Source organism: Halichoerus grypus, chromosome 13 (genome assembly GCF_964656455.1).
Source record: "Halichoerus grypus chromosome 13, mHalGry1.hap1.1, whole genome shotgun sequence".
NCBI classification, from domain to species: domain Eukaryota; kingdom Metazoa; phylum Chordata; class Mammalia; order Carnivora; family Phocidae; genus Halichoerus; species Halichoerus grypus.
Window position 1 is genome coordinate 66,129,351 of NC_135724.1, and position 20,502 is coordinate 66,149,852.

General features: G+C 37.0%; 2 protein-coding genes across 2 annotated transcripts in view; one reads left to right on the forward strand and one right to left on the reverse strand.

Annotated features, from left to right (window-relative positions):
• FAM210A (family with sequence similarity 210 member A) overlaps window positions 1–3,864 on the reverse strand; it is a 39,556-nt gene extending 35,692 nt beyond the window's left edge. Inside the window, exon 1 of the mRNA XM_036082677.2 lies at window positions 3,637–3,864. The gene's annotated coding sequence lies outside the window, so the exon portion shown is untranslated. The remainder of the gene's footprint in view (window positions 1–3,636) is intronic.
• A 110-nt stretch (window positions 3,865–3,974) lies between these two features.
• Window positions 3,975–20,502, forward strand: part of RNMT (RNA guanine-7 methyltransferase) — a 40,058-nt gene continuing 23,530 nt past the window's right edge. The window contains exons 1-8 of the mRNA XM_036082668.2: window positions 3,975–4,041; window positions 6,412–6,873; window positions 8,236–8,371; window positions 11,921–12,046; window positions 14,559–14,674; window positions 15,869–16,050; window positions 16,568–16,732; window positions 19,972–20,089. Of these exons, the coding sequence (XP_035938561.1) occupies window positions 6,454–6,873; window positions 8,236–8,371; window positions 11,921–12,046; window positions 14,559–14,674; window positions 15,869–16,050; window positions 16,568–16,732; window positions 19,972–20,089 (1,263 nt within the window). The 5' untranslated portion in view covers window positions 3,975–4,041; window positions 6,412–6,453. The remainder of the gene's footprint in view (window positions 4,042–6,411; window positions 6,874–8,235; window positions 8,372–11,920; window positions 12,047–14,558; window positions 14,675–15,868; window positions 16,051–16,567; window positions 16,733–19,971; window positions 20,090–20,502) is intronic.

Consider the following 20,502-nt stretch of genomic DNA (forward strand, 5'->3'; position numbering starts at 1 on the left):
CAACCATTTTGCAGGATGAGACTCTGGGTTTGGTTTTCAGCAATCTCAGCTCTGCATCTACAGGAGATGAGTTTCTTTAGGGCAGACATAAAGACTTTCAGGTTATTTACGCAGAGCTTGAGCTGGGAATCTGAAGACCTGAGCTCATCCTTTTCTTTCCCCTTTCTCCAGCATAGTTAGCAGCGAGCAGTCAGCAACCAGTCAGTCTAGTTACACTTGTTAATTCGACAAAATGTTTTAAGTCATCAAATATGTGATCATCCCATCAAGAACCTTATCTTTTATAAATACTTGGCATAAGATGGTAATGTTCTGCATTTTGCATATCTCTATTGCCACATCATATCATGGGCTATCAGTGCCCTTTTCACCACTGGAAATAGTCATTAATTAGTGCCTTTAAATCTAATCTGATTAGGGAACCAATTCCAAGAACACCATAACCAATTCGGAAAACTAATCTTTAAGAATCTGTTCCTCTAGAACCACTCTGAGCACCAAACTCTGAATCAGACAAGTTTCTTCAGAGATACAAAGCCAACAGGAAAAAATATATACATATATCTCAATCTGTCTTTAGGTTGATCTATATTTAGGTAAATGGATATTTATTTCTATGTATTAGAAATCTATTATTTGATTACTTATCTAAATAGATACAGATTTATTTTAAGGAGTTGGCTCACAAAATCATGGGGGCCAGCAACTCTGAAACGTGTAGGGCAGATTTGCAGGTTAGAAACTGGCAGAAATCAACGCTATAGGCTTGAGGATTTTTTCTTCTTGAGACACTTCAGTTTAAAATTCAGGCCTTCAATTGATTGGATGAGGCCCACTCACATTATTGAGGGTAATCTCCATTACTTAAAGCAAACTGATTGCAGATGTTAACCACATCTTATAACATCATCACAACACCTAGATTAGTGTTTGATTAAATAGCTACGCAGTATAGCCTAGTCCAGTTGACATATAAAACTAACCATCACACATAATGAAGTTAGATTTCTCAACTAAACCTTACTTTCAACTATACCAAAAACTTTTTGACCAAGAATACCTTATGTGCTCCAAAAAGGCAGTAAAATTCCAGTAAGACCACTTTGGTGAGTGGACTGGAGGAACAGTCCTTCCTCCAAGACTGGAGAAACAAACCTTCCATAAACCACCTCTCCTACCTCCAAGAATACCATCATGCTTAGGAAGCTATAAGATTGTATCTACATCTAAAAAATTTTTATGTTTAAAAAATGTGATTTTCAACTGCACAACAGAAATCACACTTTAAAATTACACTTCTGAGTGCTGTCACTTTGGAAACTAATGACTTAAAAAGAGGGATGGTGTCTACTGATTCTGTTGCTTACCTTTACTTTAACTAGAAAACTTGCAAGTTACTACTCCATTTTCTCTCACTGACAAAAGTATAATCCAAACCAGGAGAATCCAAAGCAGGCTGGGTGAATAATGAGCCATATAATCAAAACAGTGCATAAAGAAATCTTATAAATGGATTGAAATAAATTCTCTATGTCCTTTAAAAAAAAAAAAAAAGAATTTTTAAAACTTTTCTTGGCAATTCATTCATTAAGCACCCAGGTATCCCAGGCTCTGTTCAAGGCACTCACTGAACAAAATGATGATCCTTGCCTTGTTGGAACTCACATTCTAGCACGGTATCATCTTTATCGAGTTATTTTCTCTCTGAACATAATAACCCAAGCATCAGGAAGTATCAAGAAATTTTCTGAAAATCTATTATATGGCAGCCAACTTCCAGTTCTGAGGCTGGTCTTGAGCAGGCACTATTTCATTATTAGCATAGATTCTGGTCTCTGGAGTCAGCCTGCCTTGGTCCAAATCCTAGTTCACTACTTCCCAGCTGCTTGACTTTGGCCAAGTTACTTAACCCTCATCTTTAAAATAATAATAATAATAATAAAAATAATAAAATAATAATAGCAATGACCCCACTGGATTACATAAGAATTAAATGAGTTCCAATATGTAAAGCACTTACTCTGGCACATAGAAGGTACCAAAATATTAGCTATTATTTTAATTCAATTTTCAGAAAACCGAATATTACTCAAGGAATAATGGGGAAAAATAACATCAACAGTAATTTTAAAACAATTTTATCTGGCCCATTCACTCCTTCCATTACTACTACATTCAAGAGTTCTTCTATTCTCAACTCAAATTGCATGACTTTCAGTTAAGTTTGATAAAAATCATAAGATGTGATCTCTATATATCTCATGCATGATATTAATTCATGGTGGAGTTTATATAAACACATAGTTAAGAAGCTTTTAATTTAATGAAAAAAATTTCTTAAAAAGTCAAAATTAGATTCATTTTTCCTAAAATTACCACAGCAGTTATCTCAAGAAACTTTAGCATCAGAACCAGCAAATATGTGCTATGTCATTGCTTAGTTCTAGTGGATAGATATGTATATAGTACATTCAATCTCTAGGACCTATACCTTTGCAGTTGTCAATATTCATGAACTGAAATTAATTCTCAACACAGCTCATTGCATTTAATAAAGAGTACAGGCACAGTCATCTGAAATTGATGGCTCATCCTCATTTGTTAAAAATAGGCCTCATTCTTGGTCCAAAGTTATAAAGGGTCAAGAACCTCAGAAAGGTTAATCCCCACAATTTGGAAGTGACTTGATTGTAAACTACAGGCTGCAAATGTTGCCATTCCCAACGCGAAGTCGCATTAATATAACTACCTACTGAGAAGTAGGAAGGCCAGTAAAACACGTTTTCAAAACTGCTTTTAATGGGATCAATTTTGGTAAAGAATTCAAAATGAAACTGTAAATCTAATCACGCTGTTTTTACGCCATGAAGGTGGAGAGGCGCTGAGGCACAACAACGTTAAAATGTACACTCATCAATAACCTTAGTTCACAGATACAGTTCTGACCCTATGTCTCGCGATGAAAGGCCTGAACTATGGAGCTTCCGAGTTTCAGGACACTAAACGCCTTGGACTCTCTAGTGGAAATCTGAGGGGATGGACAAAGTGCGTTTTCTCCCCCAACCATCCCATACCAAAGTCCAGCCAACACAGAATAATAATACTATAGCGTTTCTCAAGAATAGTGATGGGCTGCCCCCCCTCTCCAGAATCTGATAGATGAGAATGGCCTTCTTGAAGGGAGGTATGGCAGGGATTCCCAAATACAGCAATAAAGAATGACCTGCCAGTTCCTAAGAAGTAAGATGTTGCTCAATTTTAAAACTCCCAGGGCAGGAGCTCCCAGGACCCTCCTCAGCCATCTTCTGACGTAGGGAAGAGCAGAGGGTGAAGGGCTACAAAGCAGAAAGCTGAAAAACAGTCCCCCAAACAGTATTTGCCGAGCCATAGGCCTGCCAGAGAAGGGCGGGGGTGACCTCTTTCGGCTGCCAGGGGTGGCGGGCGGGCGAGTGTGGAGAACCCCAGCCCCGCAGACGGATTCCCCGGCGTAGCCTGAGCAGTGGTGGGCGCGGGGCATGTGTCGGGTTCGCGCCCTGGTTCTGCTCCCCAACGTGTACCGGGTTGAAGGTGCCCTCTCGACTCCTCCACCCCCTATCCCCCCCGCGCAGTTCCTTAGAGGTCTTGGGCCTTCGCTACCTCTTAGGAAATCGAGGCCACGCCGTTTCTCGCCGCACAGGCCGAAAGACAGCTCTTCTGATGCTCACTCAGCAGAGTGACCTGATCGAGCGTGGGTCAGGGTGCCGGAACTCACGGGGCTCAGGCGAACGCTCGCTGCCCCCCGCCACCGCCGGCACCCCCGGGCCCGCCAGCCGCGCCCACTAACAACGTGCTTGCCACTGCCCGTGCGGCTCCGCGCGTCCCTCAGCGGGCCCCCGCGCGCAGCACGACGGGACTCGTAGTTCCGGCGCGAAGGTCGAGAGACCTTCCACTCGCAGCCGAGAGTGGAGTCACGTGACCCGTCCACTCCCCGGAAGTGGCGTAACAACACACGCGTGGCGCCGACCGCCGCTTCCGCAAACAGAACCGTGGATGGCTGTGTCGGTAAGTGTGGAGTCTGGAACTCTGGCCATTCTTCTTTGTCTTTAGGCCCTCCGTCGCCGTCGCGATAGAAGGGGCACTCCAACTCCTATCATGGGCTCACTTCGCGCTAGTCCTGTTCCTTCAGTACCGGTCGCTCGAGGTTTATTGTGCACCCAACCCGAAGCTAAGTGGGCAGTACTTGTGGGAGTCGGCGGGCTCTGTTGCTCATTCAGACCGAGCGAGCCGGGGTCTGGAGCAGCCCTAAGAGCTGTCTCAGGCCGCACCTCAGCGGTGCTGAGAAGGCAGGCTGGGGGAGGGATTGTCGGATCCGAAGAAGCGTCTGTGTTGTCTTGAGTCTTGAGTGGCGGATCGGAAACGTGAGCCGGAGGTTTAGTAAGAGCTAGGCCGCGCCAATGACGGAAGAGGGTGATCTTGGCTGAAGATTTCCCTTCTCGCCTCTGTTGCGTCTTCTTAGGCCTCCCGAGTTGACCCCTGTTTAGCTGGCGGGTCAGGGTGTAGAGGTTATCCTGCTTGAGGTTAAGCCTGGGGGTCCTAGGGGCTCGGTCGTTCTTTGAGAAACTGAAATGGAGACGGTGCCTGCCTCAGAGGTGTGACTGGAAAGCCAGGTCGACATGCCTATTTGGATATTTAATGTATTACCATCTCTGTGTCAGTTTAATCACTACCCTAAGCTCCTTCCTCGAGGATTCTGAGGGGCAACTTTCTTTAGTTTGGAGTTCTTCATTATTGCACTTTGATGCCCAGTTTTTATCCTTGTTACCCATTTCTGCGGTCCTTTGAAATTCTGTGAGGTTTATTCTGAGAATCGGTTATGTTTTTTATGACATCCCATCTGTGGTAATAGAGTTGTCTAGACATTTGATAATTCGGTGGCCAGTATTATTACGTAATCATTTTAAACTGTTATTCTGAAAATTAAATTTCTGGGTCCCCCCCCCCCCGATTCAGTTCTTCCTAGTTTGGCACGTCTTGGTATTTTGTTACCTACACCTTGGGTAGTGAAAGCTAATATCCCTTGAAACTCTTCCTGGTTTATAGTGACTTGTTTTTACCCATTCCCTTAAGCAACTTCATTTCTTATTCTATTTCTTCACTCAAAAGACTCCCCCACCTCTTCATAAGTTTCAGGTTTTGAATTTGCTGAATCTTACCAATTTTTGGACTTTTGCTCTCCCTTCTCCATTTGGTTTGACTAATACAGCCTAACATTTTAGAAGTGGTATATAGATTGTAAGCTTCTTGAAGACTAACCACATAGTGCCTTATTGAGATCCTCTGTAGTAGGAGTATAGTAAAATTGTCAAACGACTTAATAAGTTCCTGTCCCATAGTTCACTTATTTCTCTCTCCCTTCCGTTTTACACATAGGCCTATGAACATTTGAAGGAGACTTAATAGTCATTAAGTTGCAGACTGGGTCTTGAAACTTCTTGTCCAAAGCTGTTTCTACTGTCTTCACTTTCTAATTCTGGCTCATTATGAAGTAAGGATTCCAGAAGTTAACTGTAGGTTCCCAGACTTCTCCTGTCCTTGGTGCCCTTAGTCTCTGAATTTTTTTTTTTCCAAGCATCATTAGGTCAGAAGAAATACCCAACAGGTTCCACTTAATAGTTTAGTCCAAAGAATTTAGTATTTATGTCTTAATAACTTTATTTAAAAAATAATACACAAGTTGAAAGGAAAAAATAATGTTTGTGTTTAATTCTTAGTTAACCATGAGGGCTTGCTAATGGGAGGTGTACACCTGTTGGGTACTGTACAATTTCTCAAGCTTTGAAATCAGATTTGAAGTTGCCAACTTAATTTCCTGTTTCACACTGATTTCCTGTGGTGCCACCAAAATCTCAGCTTTGCAAAGTTCTGGTATCATTGAAAGGAATGTAGTGTAATCTACTCAGTTGAAACTGTGCTCTATTTGAAGCTGTATTTGTGATATCTTCCAGATGTCAGATATCAGGGTTTCCCTTAAAATTTTAGAATATCCTGCTGTGCCTGTACAAGTTTGTTACGGTGTCCAGCTCACAATCTGGGAACCAAGGCTATAAAGTAAGGGTCAGAATAGAAATGAAACTAGTGCTAGTGTAATACCCCCCCCCCACCCCACCTCATCTGTCAGTTTCAACGCCAGTAATGACTTTTATGGATAGGATCGCTATGTGTGTTTAGGGATTATAATTAGTACTTCCATATTAGCATATTCAGAGATTCATCTGTAATGTATGCAGTTAATGTTTTCAGTATTCTCTCTATAATGAGATTTTTTTAAACTCCTAGTTGATTACTGAAATTAAATGGCTAGCTTCTGGTTAAAATTGTTTTGAAGTTTCAGCATTAGTGTTTACAAGTAACATCAAATTTTTGCCATTCCAGTGTTAGTTCATGAAGTTTTACCATCTATTTAAGTAATCAAAAATGGAAAATTCTGCAAAAGCAGAGGAGTGTGAAAAGATCACTCTTGAAGAGGCAAAAGCATCAATAGATTTGGAAACAGAGTCTTCATTCAGTATTAATGAAAACACAACCACTCCTGGGACTGGGCTTTCTGAAAAGGCTCCTATCTGTGGACAAGTAGACACACCAAAAAAGAGAAAAATGGAATTTGAAGATGATCTTATAAAGGAAAGTTCTAGTTGTGGGGAGGATACTCCAACCAAGAAAAGAAAACTTGATGCTGAAATTGTCTCAGAGGAAAAAGGTTCTGGTGATGATGAAGGCATTTCAAGGAAAAGAAGAATGGAAACTGATGATTTTCCAAAAGATGAACCTTCTACTGGAGATGGCACACAGAAAAAGAGAAAAATAGAACTTGAAGATGTTCCTGAAAAGCAAAAAGTATGTTGAGTGTATCTTTTTTATTCCTAATGGAATGTGTCGTTGAAATGTGGAGCAGTTGTGAAATAATGTTTTTTACGTAATCTTAAACCTTAAGAATGTTCTATTTGTAATAGATAATGTCTTAAGATAGAGTAGGCTTTTAACTCTTGCAATTTAGTTGCTTTTATTTAGGTGAAACTTCTGCTAATCAAGATAATTTTTATTTAAGAACTCTTATTTGACTAGAAACTTGAAAGCTAGTTTTTATAGTTTGCTTTTCTTCAGTGTTTTAAAAACAACAGGTGTAAGTTCCAGTTGATATACTTTTTTTCCTTTTTTATTATGTGTTCATCACTTTCTTGTGTCAGAAATAATAGAGATTATGACTTCAAAGATAAATTTCAACATTACACCCAGCTTTAATGTGATTCCTTTAACTATATTGTTTCCAGTTTCTCATTGGGGTAGTTACATACAATTTTAAGCCTGATATTTAGGATAGAGAGTACAGAACAAGGGACAGCAAGTTACTTTCATCTGGCGATACCATATTATGAAGGAATCTGAGGCAGAATATGAATTTGGATAGAAGGAGTACTTAAGTGAATGAGTAAAAATTCTGGCATCAGTCCTGAAGAGTAAAGTGTTAGGCCAGGCTTTTGTCATTGGTAGGGTGTGAATCCTTGTAACAGAGAGGAGCTTGTATTATACACACAGTTTCAAACTTTACTAGCAGCAGAACCCTTTTTTCCAAGTAAAAATATTGAACCTGATGTGTAAGATAGGTAAAAGATGAAGCACTTAGGTTGAACAAAGAAGTGTGGGAATTTGAAGCCCTTTACCTACCGTGGCATTTTTGCAGAATGCTTGGTGTCTTAGGTCGGTAGCACGAATGGAAACTGTTGGAATAGATTAAAAGAAAAAACAAAACAAAAAACATTGACCCTGACCATACCTTAATGAGTTCTAATTCCTTTGTGTGTGTTTTCTCATTTAATGCTTACATCAATTTTATATAATAATATAACTTATTCCTATTTTATTCTCTTGTAGGAACCCAGTGCACTGACTGACATTTATTGAATTGAATAAATCAGAACTCTGGAAGAGTACTGGTTTTATTAAGACATTGACACCAAAATTATACAGATGAAAGATTGAGATGAAAATTTTAAACCAAGAGATGTTTTTAAAAATAGGGAACAGGGAGAACAAATCTTACGTGTGATTATAATTAGTAGGATTTCTGTCATCAATGCCATTCCTTATTAAAGTGTACCGATTTCATTAGTATTTTATCCTTATATAGGTCAGATGCTCTTTTAGGCTTATTTTTGCCATGTTCTGATCCTTAATTTTGTTCCATTCTCTTATTTTCAGAACTTAGAAGAGGGACATAGTTCAGCAGTGGCTGCCCACTATAATGAACTACAAGAAGTTGGTTTGGAGAAGCGTAGCCAAAGTCGTATTTTTTACCTAAGAAACTTTAATAATTGGATGAAAAGCGTCCTCATTGGTATGATTGATTGATTTTTGATTTATAGTTTGGAGTTTTTTGTTTCAGCTTATGTTTCATTTTTTTTCCCCCAAATGATTATTCATATGTTAAACTATTAAGTCTTTAATTCCTATTCACTTAATTATCAAGTCTTGACTTTGTAAAACTGGAGCAAAAATTAAAACTAGACCTTTGAGATAATTCTTTTCATATTTACTTTTGGACTACATAAGATATTTATGAGAGTTTAATTGATATTAAGTTCATAAGTTAATTAGGCTTTCAAAAGGCAGTATGCTCCTTTTATACTTAAGATTATCTAGTGCTATTAAGTAATTATTCTATTTTACTCTAATAGTTTTGGAACAGTGACATAATGTTGGATTAAGTATTCAGCTTCTATTAAGTCAAGAAAATGGGCAGTGTCATGATTTTTCATCTCTAGGCCTTTAAAGAGTCAAAAGGTCATGTGGTGATTTTTCATTGAACTTGTTTTTCTTGTAAAGTGTCTAGGGAGAAATAAAAGTTTACTTTGAGGCTTGATGAAGACATTCAACTTTTTGGAGGCAACATTTTATTTATGGAAACTCATCTTTAAAATTAAAATGGAAGTCAGTGGTGGAAATATGATTCAGAATATATTTATTGCTGTGTATATCTAGTATATTAAGTAGTCGGATTCCTTATGTGAGTTTAGAGAATTTTTCTTTTTTTTTTTTAGATTCTATTTATTTGTCAAAGAAAGAGCACAAGCAGGGGGAGCGGCAGGCAGAGGGAGAAGCAGGCTCCTCACTGAGCATGGAGCCCCTTGTGGGACCTGAGCGGAAGGCAGATGCTTAACGACTGAGCCACCCAGGCGTCCCGAGTTGAGAGAATTTTTAAAAGCCAGTGGGTTTTGAAGTTTTTCACAGTAAGATTTTGGGTTGTTTTGTTTTTTTAAAAGTCAGCCTCAGAATAAGTGAGAATGCTTTTGGGATTACACTAGAAAGAATAAAGTGCTAGTTATGGGTACTTTCTACTAGTTTTGATGATAATTTACTAATTTTTATTTTACTTATTTTTTTTAAAGGTTTTTAAAAAATAATCTCTACACCCAATATAGGGCTTGAACTTAAAACCCCGAAATGAAGAGTCACATGCTCTGCAGACTGAGCCAGCCAGGCGCCCTAACAATTTGCCTTTTTTTTTTTTAAGATTTATTTATTTATTTATTTTAGAGCAACAGTGAGAGAAAAGAGAGAGCACAAATGGGAGGGGCAGAGGGAAAGAGAATCTCAAGCAGACTCCCTGCTGAGTGCAGAGCCTCACACAGGGCTTGATCCCTCAACCCTGAGACCATGACCTGAGCCGAAATCGAGTTGGATGCCTAATTGACTGAGCCACCCAGGCGCCCCAATAATTGACTAATTTTTAAAGATACATTATTCATTCTGAATAGTATTGGGAGTGGGAACTAGGCTCATTATTTCGAACACATATTAATATTTTCTGTCTCACTTTTTAATATTCATGTTTTATTACAGAAATATGATTTATTTGTCTCTGCTAGTTTTCAGCTAGGGTAATTGAATGTTGGCTTGTCAACCCCTCCCCTTTTACTTTTAAGGGTTAGTATTATGGCATTTTTAGTCTATACTTCTTAGGTAATCTGTGGACCCTAGTCCTAATTTCTTTTTGTTTTTTCTTTTCCTCATCATCCTCAGTAATACAGATAACTTCTAGGGTGTTTTTTCTGATGGGTCATTTATTCATGTGTTTATTCATTGAATAAATATTTTAAGTTCAACCATATTTTTCACATCATTAGTTGTATTATTTTTATAATCAGGGTAACAGGTCAATTTTAAAAAGTCTTAAGTCAGACTTAGCAAAAAATTTTTCTCTCCACATATTTGTGCTATTCTTTCCTCCTTCAGCTGTTCCAGCAACTCTCTTAATGGGTGCTTTGCTATCTGCACCTGTCTTTCTGGTCCTCGTGTAATCGGTGTGGTCTGTGCCAGCCTCCCTCTCTGGCTTTTTTTCCCTTTCTCTTCTCAGTGCCCATTCTTTGTCATTCATTTTCTCTTTCTTGTTGGTACTTACAGCTTAGTAACTACTTGAGTACTATTCTTGAATGTGATAAAAGATATCTTTGAATAATGTTTCATGATTTTCCCTCTTACTAGTCTTACTGTGTGGAAATAAAGAGATTTTACAATGTTTTTTTACTCCATATTATTTGTTACGCTGTTTTTTTTTTTAAAGATTTATTTATTTTAGAAAGAGAGTACATGCGTGTGCGCTCACATGGGTGGGGGGAGGGGCAGAGGGAGAGAATCCTCAAGAGATCCCCCACTGAGCATGGAGACTGACGTGGGGCTCGATTCTAGGACCCTAGATTATGACCTGAGCCGAAATCAGGAGTTGGCCACTTAACCAACTGAGCCACCTGGGAACTTCGGTTATACTGTTTTTTTTAAGATTCATAGCAGAATGTTAAATATAGAACACTTGTGCTTCTGTTGAAATTACTTTAAGATCCTATGGATAGTGAAAGGCAGAAATAGTCATACAGAATTTTTTTTTTTTTTTAATTTTATTTACTTTAAGAGAGAAAGAGAGCATGAGTCGGGGCGGGGGTGGAGGGCAGAGGGAGAGGGAGAAACAGACTTCCCGCTAAGCGGGAAGCTCGACGCAGGTCTGGATCCCAAGACCCCAAGATCATGACTTGAGCCGAAGGCAGACGTTTAACTAACTGAGCCACCCAGGCTCACTGTGAATATTTTAGCAGTCAAAATAGTACACACATGAAATAGGAAGTGTTAAACTCAGAGTAATAAAGACGGGAAGAGTAGATCTACGATTCAGTATTGTATCAGGTTTTAGAATTGCTGAATACTTCAATTGTCTAAGAATACTAATACGCCTTTAACTAATATTTGAACCATTTGGCTATTGATGTATGGGGTCCTATGATACTATTCATTGCTTATTAATGTGATTGTTAGATTGGGATGAAAGATTTCATTCTTTATTTTAGAGTGTTTAAGAATTTTGGTCACAGTAAAATTAAGAGGTATGTATATTTTTTGGACCAGTTCTTGTATTGGTTTTGGTGGTAAGCCTGACATGTTTTATAAAAGTCAAGCAATCTTATGATCCCATAATTATTTTGATTTAGTTAGGTATATTATAAGCTAAATGTTTAGTTTTTAGAAAGAGAAAACTACAAAAATTATGAGTAATTTTTTTTTCTTATGAACAAGTGTTGAATCTTCTTGTATTAATTAGAATTTAAAATGTCTGCTATTCAGTGTTGAGTCAGATTCTAAAAGTAACCTTCAAAAACCTGTCTGAACTTTCTAAAATATCAGACGTATACTCTTTAATCCATAATGCTAGAGGATCAGGTCAACTAACTCTTAGTCATATTTTGAAATGTTCACCAAAAGTTATGAATTAATTACATAAATGAACATGTAATAGTTTATAGGAAGTGTCAGACAGGTGTCAGTAGGTTATTAGGTATAACAGTTTATGCTATAGTAAAAATGGAGAAATAGTAATTTATTATTATATTTCTTTTAGGGGAATTTTTAGAAAAGGTACGACAGAAAAAAAAACGTGATATCACTGTTTTGGACCTGGGATGTGGTAAAGGTGGAGATTTGCTCAAGTGGAAAAAGGGAAGAATTAACAAGCTAGTTTGTACAGGTAAGATAAATAATGACATGGGCAAGAATAATTTGTGATCAATCAGGTAGTTGGAAAATAACAGAATCTCAGTATCACATGACACTAAAATATCTTATAAGAAGGTATCTGGGGCTATGTGTGAGATTTGTGTTTTTTTTTAATGAGTTTTGAGACTTTACTGATGGTATTACATAAAATAGTTAATAAGCCTGGGATAACTTGTCCTCCCTAAAAGGAAGGAAGTAATCAAAGATAAAGTCATGTCTAAAGCACAACCTTGAAACTTCCACTGGCCAAAGATAGGACAGTTTCATTATGAAAAAGAATAGTGATTTCAGTGGATTGAAACATATCAAATAAAGGAAAAAAACTCATTGTTCACCCTTGGAGGTTGCTAGGAAACTTACTTGTCATTCTGAAATTCATAAATTAAGGATTGGGGTATCTTCCTTACCCTATGTGAACTGTACTTCAAGGTGACCAAATGGTTAAAAAGGGAAATTCCACTCTATTAAAAAATCAAAATGAATAAGTGCAGTAGGAATGATGAAAATCACTATTTTCCGCCCATGATGAAATAATAGATCTAAGCAACAATCATAAAAAGTTGCTAAAACTATTAGGTGAGAAAGGTTGATAGGAATTTAATAACTGAATGAATCAAGCACCTGAACCCACTGGTCAGCCTTAACACTAAAGTGGGACAAGCAGATGTTATATTCTTCCAGTGAGGTGAAGTGCATAGCACCACCTGTGAAGTGACCTAAATTAGCACTTCTCAAATTTTTTGGTTTTATGAGCACTGTATACCCTTATTTTTAAGATTGAGGATCACAGAAAGCTATTGTGTATGCGGCTATAGCTATTGATTATAGAAATTGAGAATTAAAAAAATATTTTTATTCATTAAATAAAGTTTAGCGAGAAGACTGGCACTTGAAAAATATTTTTCCAAATACCTTTAGATTGTGGAATAATAGGAGACAACTGGGTTTTCACACCTGTTTCTGCATTCACTGTGTTGAGATGTGTTATTTGATGAGTAGTTGTAAAATGAAGGTCTATTTTAACAGTCCTTTCGGATAATTGTGCAGATTCATCTTTCATACTGTATCCAAACTCAACAGGTGGTAGTTCCTTAACGGTAGTTATAGTGTGGCATCTGAATCTGTGTCAGGGAAATTTTTGTATTTTGTTATATTTAAATCCATTGGTCTGTCTTGTGCTTTAAATGGATCTTTTGCCCTGCAAGACTTTGTAATATTTGGAAAATAACTTTCACTAAAGTTATGCAGATCTTCTAAATGTTGACATCAAGAAATCACATTTTTTTAATGTTACCACCAATCAGAAAAGTTTTAAGTATTGGGAAGATGCCCAGCCCATGGTGGTAGATGCAAGTGTTTCAAATTATAATTCTCACTGGAAATCTCAAGTTTTATCATTGGTAACAAATACTGTCTTTTATTTTTCTTGAAGTGAGAGGCTCACTTTGTTCATTTTCAGGAAAATGTCTGCCAAATTATAAAGTCTGAATAACCAGTTTGTCAGTCGTTCTTTCAAGTGAAAACACTTGTCTGTGAACAAAAGTGGCTAGTACAGCTCACAACACAGTCACACCAGTCCTGTTTAGACTTTGTTAGGTAGCACAGATGTTCTGTTACTTTCCATTTCATTACACAGAATATTGAAGAAAAGGCAAGAGTTAATAAAATCAAGTTTTACTGCTTTATCAAGAACATTTTTAAATGAAATTGGGTTCTTTTTTTTTTCCCCATGCTAGTTTATAATGGTGAAGAAGATATCAAGTGTTACCTGTATCATTTGGTGCACTACTACCTTGTATTCATGATAAGGTGCCAGTTTTACTTTCCGTTGCTTTTGTATCATCATTGCAAATCTCAACACAGGAAAAAGCAGATAACTTTTTATTAAGAAAAAATAAACTTGATATTTTCAAAGTTGGGCCTCGATATTTTCAAAGTTGGGCATATAGTTTAAGTTTTTTTTTTTTTTTTTTTTTTTAAGATTTTTATTTATTTGACAGAGAGAGACACAGTGAGAGAGGGAACACAAGCAGGGGGAGTGGGAGAGGGAGAAGCAGGCTTCCCGCGGAGCAGGGAGCCCGATGTGGGGCTCGATCCCAGGACCCTGGGACCATGACCTGAGCCTAAGGCAGACGCTTAACGACTGAGCCACCCAGGCGCCCTAGTTTAAGTTTTATAATTCAAATTGGAGTCTAAACTTGCTGCTTTTAACTTGGAATAAGCATTTAAAAATCATGATAGAACTTTTCTGTTATCAGTACCTATTGAGAAAGCTTTTAATCCTTTTGAAAAATAATAAGGCATTTGCATTGGAACAGATACTTTCTTTTGAAGGAAATAGAACCTTTTTGCTTTTACTAAGGATAGATTTCATGCTAAAGTTTATCAGTTAGGATTATTGTCTAGATTTGAGCCATCTTTGCATTTACATTTTATCTCTGTGGGTCTTTGTTGCCAGTTACTAACTCCTGTCCCCCTTGCAGATATTGCTGATGTTTCTGTCAAACAGTGTCAGCAACGGTATGAGGACATGAAAAATCGTTGTCGTGATAACGAATATATTTTCAATGCAGAATTTGTAACTGCTGATTGTTCAAAGGTACAGAATTTTTTTCAGTTTGTCAATTTATGTTTAATATTTTTAGTTTGGGTGAATAATGCATTTTAAAAACCAGTTAGTTCTTTTATTTTATTTTATTTTATTTATTTATTTTTTTTAAAGATTTTATTTATTTTCTTGACAGAGAGAGATAGCGAGAGCAGGAACACAAGCAGGGGGAGTGGGAGAGGGAGAAGCAGGCCTCCCGCCGAGCAGGGAGCCCGATGTGGGACTCGATCCCAAGACCCTGGGATCATGACCTGAGCCAAAGGCAGACGCTTAACGACTGAGCCACCCAGGCGCCCAAAAACCAGTTAGTTCTTTTAAAATGTACTTTGAAACACTAAAAATCTCAGGACATGGCACTTTGAGTTTCAGCTAGAAATTCTATTAATGATAAATTTCCTTAAATGACCCACTGAGTACTTCTGGGAGTTTTTTGTTTTTAATAATTTGAACTTTATAAATCATTTGTTGCTTTTCTGTTCAGACAAGATTTATTTTCCAGTATTTTAAAATAGAACTGAATTTACATTTTGTTTACCTTGTAATTTATTAGGATTTGATATTTTGTACTTTCCACTTGTTTCTGAATTTCTTAACAACTATGAAGTTAAAGAACTATGGAGGCACTTAATAATGAAAATCTCACCTTAAACTTTAATGCTCTGTCTGACTCATTAGCTCATTAAACTATTTAGGGATATCTTTAATCCTACACATTTTGTTTGTAGTTGTGAAAGTGAGACGGAAAAGTGGTAGTATACTGCTAGAATGTTGGAAACCTTTAAAAACACTTTTGCACTTTTAAAAAGTGTCCCAAAGGCCAGCTTTGTGTTTTTTTTTTTAATCAAAGTTATTGTTCGACAACATTTTACTTTAGCTTTGAAGTAAAGCCAAATAAAAGCATCAGCTCTTTTAAATGTCATATTTGGTTGATAGATTTTGAAACATGATTTCATCCTAGTTTTTAAATTATTGTGAAAATGGAAATCAAATTCTGTTGAACCAGAAAGAAAAGATCATTTCATTGTGGACCTCATTATACATAATGAGAGAAAGGATAGGTGGTTGGGAAGGCATGTCTACTTTTATTTTAAGGACCCTAATTCTAGAAATTAACTTAGTAAAAAGTTTTTATATTGCAGTTAACTTCAAAATCTTGACCCTTTTTAATATTTAATTTTGTTTCAGGAACTTTTGATTAACAAATTTCGTGACTCAGAAATGTGCTTTGACATCTGCAGTTGTCAGTTTGTCTGTCATTATTCATTTGAATCCTATGAGCAGGCTGACATGATGCTCAGAAATGCTTGTGAGAGACTGAGCCCTGGAGGCTATTTTATTGGTACCACTCCCAATAGCTTTGAACTGATGTAAGTGCTTTTAATATATTGTGGTTTATAAGATACTCAGAATTAAGCTTATTTTAAAGTAGCAAATGTTTATCAGAAATAGAGTTTATAAAACATGTCATGTTGATCTTATAAGGGCTGAAGTACTTTGATAATATATTTGAGTAGATATTCAACATTTAAGGTCAAAAGATAGATTTCCAGATGAATCTTTAAAACATTTTTACTGGTAAATTGGAGACCGATGCTATATCCAGCCAGAGGTTATAGTGCTACACAAACTCCAGATCAGATACTCAAAGACTTAGCCAGTAGTCATGATAGTGAAACCTATTTCCAGCCTAATTTTAGTTGGGAGATTGTTAATGATCTGTTAATGTACTGCTTCTTAAAAGTAGCTCAAATCCAGTTAAAAAGCTGATCAGGTATCTTTTAAAAATTGCATCCTGTAGTTTTTTCACATGCATAATCTGATCAGAATAAGTCTGAGCTAATAACTTTAATCTTTTTATTTTGGTTTGGGGATAACCTTTAATAGAAGACGCCTTGAAGCTTCGGAAACAGAATCATTTGGGAATGAGATATATACTGTGAAGTTTCAGAAGAAAGGAGATTATCCTTTATTTGGCTGCAAATATGACTTCAACTTGGAAGGTGTTGTGGATGTCCCTGAATTCTTGGTCTATTTTCCATTGCTAAATGAGTAAGAATGTCATTAATCTGTTACTCTTCTCTTTATGCCTTAAGAGAAATAAAGAAAAAAAATTAGTATTTCTGCTCATTCCTTATTTTAAATGGAACCCAAAGAAAAAGTATAGCCTTGTGAAAAGAAGAAAAAAAAGACTAACCTCAAATTCAGGCTTATGCCATAGCCTCTTACAGCCTTGCTTGGTTAGTTTTCTTTCATCCTTGGAATTACTTTATCCTGTAGGTAAGAAAGGGAGTCTGTTGCCTTCATCTTGTGGCAGAAAATAGCTGACATTGCAAATAGTGAAAGTTTTTTTTTTTAAGGAGTTAATAACTTTGGTAATACAAAATGAGTCTTCATAAAGCAAAGCTCCTCCTTTGATGAGGATAGGTATTAAAAGTTGTTTTACATTTCACTGTAGTCTTGAACTTGCCTATGTCTCATAGGCAGTGTTGATAATAAAATCCTGATTCAAAAAGAATGTATTCACTCATGCACCTGGTTCTAGGTGTCCTAGTAGACTACAGACACAGGGAAAGTTGGGATACCAGGCTTCATCAGATAAGGCTCCAAGGCCTCATGAGACCCCTGGGTCTTAGGGTTTCCCTGAGAGGGAAAATGGAAGAGTCATAAGGCCATGTCACAGTTGACCAAACTTGATTTCTTACTTTTAAAAACAAGTCTTTTGTTAACTGAGGAAAGAGAAGAGCTTTATTTGCTGCTTATTTTGAGTTTGTGATTATTTGAATTGTGCCTCAGTCAGGTTATAAAATTATAGATAAAAGACTTATAGGATTCTACAGTATATAAAAATTTTATACAATAAACTATAAAATTTAAAAATTTAAATCATTTTTCCCCTTAACATTAGTAAACTCTTATGAAATGTTTCTGCTCTTTACCTTTGTAAAAGGAGAAATTAAATGTTTTTAGTATGTCATTACATGTGTTTAGTATGTTAGCTTGGTGTTTTTGGTTAACAAAGTTGGTAATTTGAGTAGGCCCAAAAAGATAAAGGATATAATGAAAGTTTTTTTTTTTTTTGAAGATTTGTTTATTGGCGGGGGTGGGGAGGAGGGGCAGAGTGAGAGAGAATCTCAAGCAGGTTCCCTGCTGAGTACGGACCCTGAGATCATGACCTGAGCCAAAATCAGGAGTTGGACATTTAACCAACTGAACCACTCAGGTGCCCCATAATGCAAGTTTTTTTAAATGCTAGGAAGCACTAGCAGTCTTTTCTACTTAATTTGCCTAATGGTGATGCACATGTAAAGTTACAAGTCATCACTATAATATCTAAATTTTTTAAAGAATTATTTAGTAAGACAGTTATACGTTCAATGAGACAGGATCTGAAAATGCATAGGATTTTGAGATGCCCTTTTGCATTTTTATTAAGAAACTGAACAAATAATTAACTTTCATGTGGCAAACCTATTCAAATTGGTCAAATTGAGTCTTAGTTCTTTGTAATTATTATATTTCTCAGGTGTAAAACTTGATTTTATTTCTGAAGGCTTATTTTGGAGACTTATGGTAGAAAATGAACTGCCTAGAGTAAAAGAGACTCTTTACTCATGTTGTCTTTCCAAGAAGGGCTAATTCAAATCATGGGGAGCACTGCCTTACATATGCCTCTTACATACATATCCCAGTGGCTCTCAGATATCTTCTTTTTCATTGTCCTTTCCCCATTATCACCTCATAGGCCTTCTCATCTACCCTTTCAGAGTTATTTTCCCTTCATCTCCTCCTTTACCTGCTACCTAAGATCATCCGCAGCCCCCTTATGTTGTCAACAGATACAGATACTATAAACTTTGGCAAATGCAGTAGGAAAAAAAAAACAGTATAACAGGGAGAGCTAATATAACTGAGTATTTAAGGAATCCATCTGTGAAGAAGTGATGTTTAAACCAACATCTAAAGGATGAAAAGAAGTTCACCAATTGGAGACTAGAAGGGAGAATGTTCCAGGTATAGGGGCAGTATATGTGAATGAGCTGAAGGAAAACCATTGTGTGGGTTGTAAGGAATCAGGGCCCAAGTGGCTCAAGATGAGGCAGCATTATTATTATTATTATTTTATTATTAAGCTCTATGCCCAGTGTGGGGCTTGAACTCATGATCTGGAGATCAAGTCACATGCTGTATGGTTGTATGGACAGCCAGCCAGGCGCTTCAAGGAACCATTTCTTTATAGATGACCGCATTAGAGGCCATGCAAAAGGCTTTTGAATTGTGTCCTATTAAGTGTGCTAGAAAGCCAGTGAAGGGTGTAGATGAGGGAAGTGACATGTATGTATTTTTTGAAAGCTCAGTCCGGCTGCAGTTGGAAAATTCGTTGAGGGAGAATAAGAATGAAAGTAGGGAAACAAGCGAAGTAGTATAGCTGAGTGGTGGTGGTAATTAAAGCAAGATGGTGGCCAACGAAGGGTTAAGAAGAACTATTTGAAGAACATTTTTAGGTAAACAGAGGACGTAGTGGTATGTGGAACATTGGGAAGAGGATGGTGGCATGGAGAACTCTGAGGTTTCTGGCATGAATCATTAGATAGATTTACTGAAATAGCAAAGATTGGCAGAACAATCTAGTGGGGTTCAGCCTTGATTTGGAAAGGTAGAGAATAGCTGTGACACATCCTGGTGGAGATTTCTAGGAAGCAGTGGAGTAAATGAGTGTGACGAGAGAGCTGAGCTACAGATAGCTGTTGGCATGCTGTGTGAAGTCAGGGAAGGGAAAATGAGTAATGCTCTGGGCTGAACTCTTCAGAATATTAAAATTTAGAAGTTGGGTAAAAGAAATTTGTAAAATTGTGAAGAAGCAGCCCAAGATGTGGTATAAAAATAGTGTATCTTGCCAGAAAACCCAAGAGATGAAAGAGAATATTTTAAGAAGGAATGGCAGTTGTTTTTAATGCCACTGTGAGGGATCAAGTTAAATAAAATGGAATTAATAGAAAAGTGTTCCTTATAGCTATTCATCCCCATCTCATAGCCTTTCATTTTACTTCCTGACCTATTTGTTACAGTAATAGAGTTTCCTGTGACTCATTGAGATTTAGGATGCATGTTATGTATAGATGTAATTACTGGTATGTTACTCTTCATTCATTTTGTATCATCCTGTTGTGAATTTATAATGATAGCTTTTTTGGTGATGCCCAGACATTGTCACTGTTGTGTGAAAGTAAACTTTAGAGGAATTATAAATATTTTGGAAATGTTTTCATTAAGTAATCTGTTTTGGACAGAATGGCGAAGAAGTACAATATGAAACTAGTCTACAAAAAAACATTTCTGGAATTCTATGAAGAAAAGATTAAGAACAACGAAAATAAAATGCTGTTAAAACGAATGCAGGCCCTGGAGGTGGGTATTTAGAAAAGGTATAAATATTCCACATCTTCGTAAACTTGCTTGACTGTTTCTGAGATTCCTTTTAAGGCTGTATAGATGCTAAATATTTATATAAATCACACAGATTATTTTGAACCACTCTAGACTCTTCAGCACCTAGGACAGAGCTCATTACAGAACCTTTCCTTGGTGGGTACTCAGGAAGTACTTGAATGAATGAATGAATGAATGAGTGGTGCTATCATCAAATTCTATTTTCTAGATAGTACGGCTTTTTAATAGGATTTCTTAACCTCAGGACTGTTGGCATTTGGGACTTTAATTTTTTTGTTGTGAGGGGCTGTTCTATTCACACTAGGATGTTCAACAACATCTCTGTCCTCTGTGCACTAGATTTTAGTAGCACCCCTGCCCCCAGTTGTGAC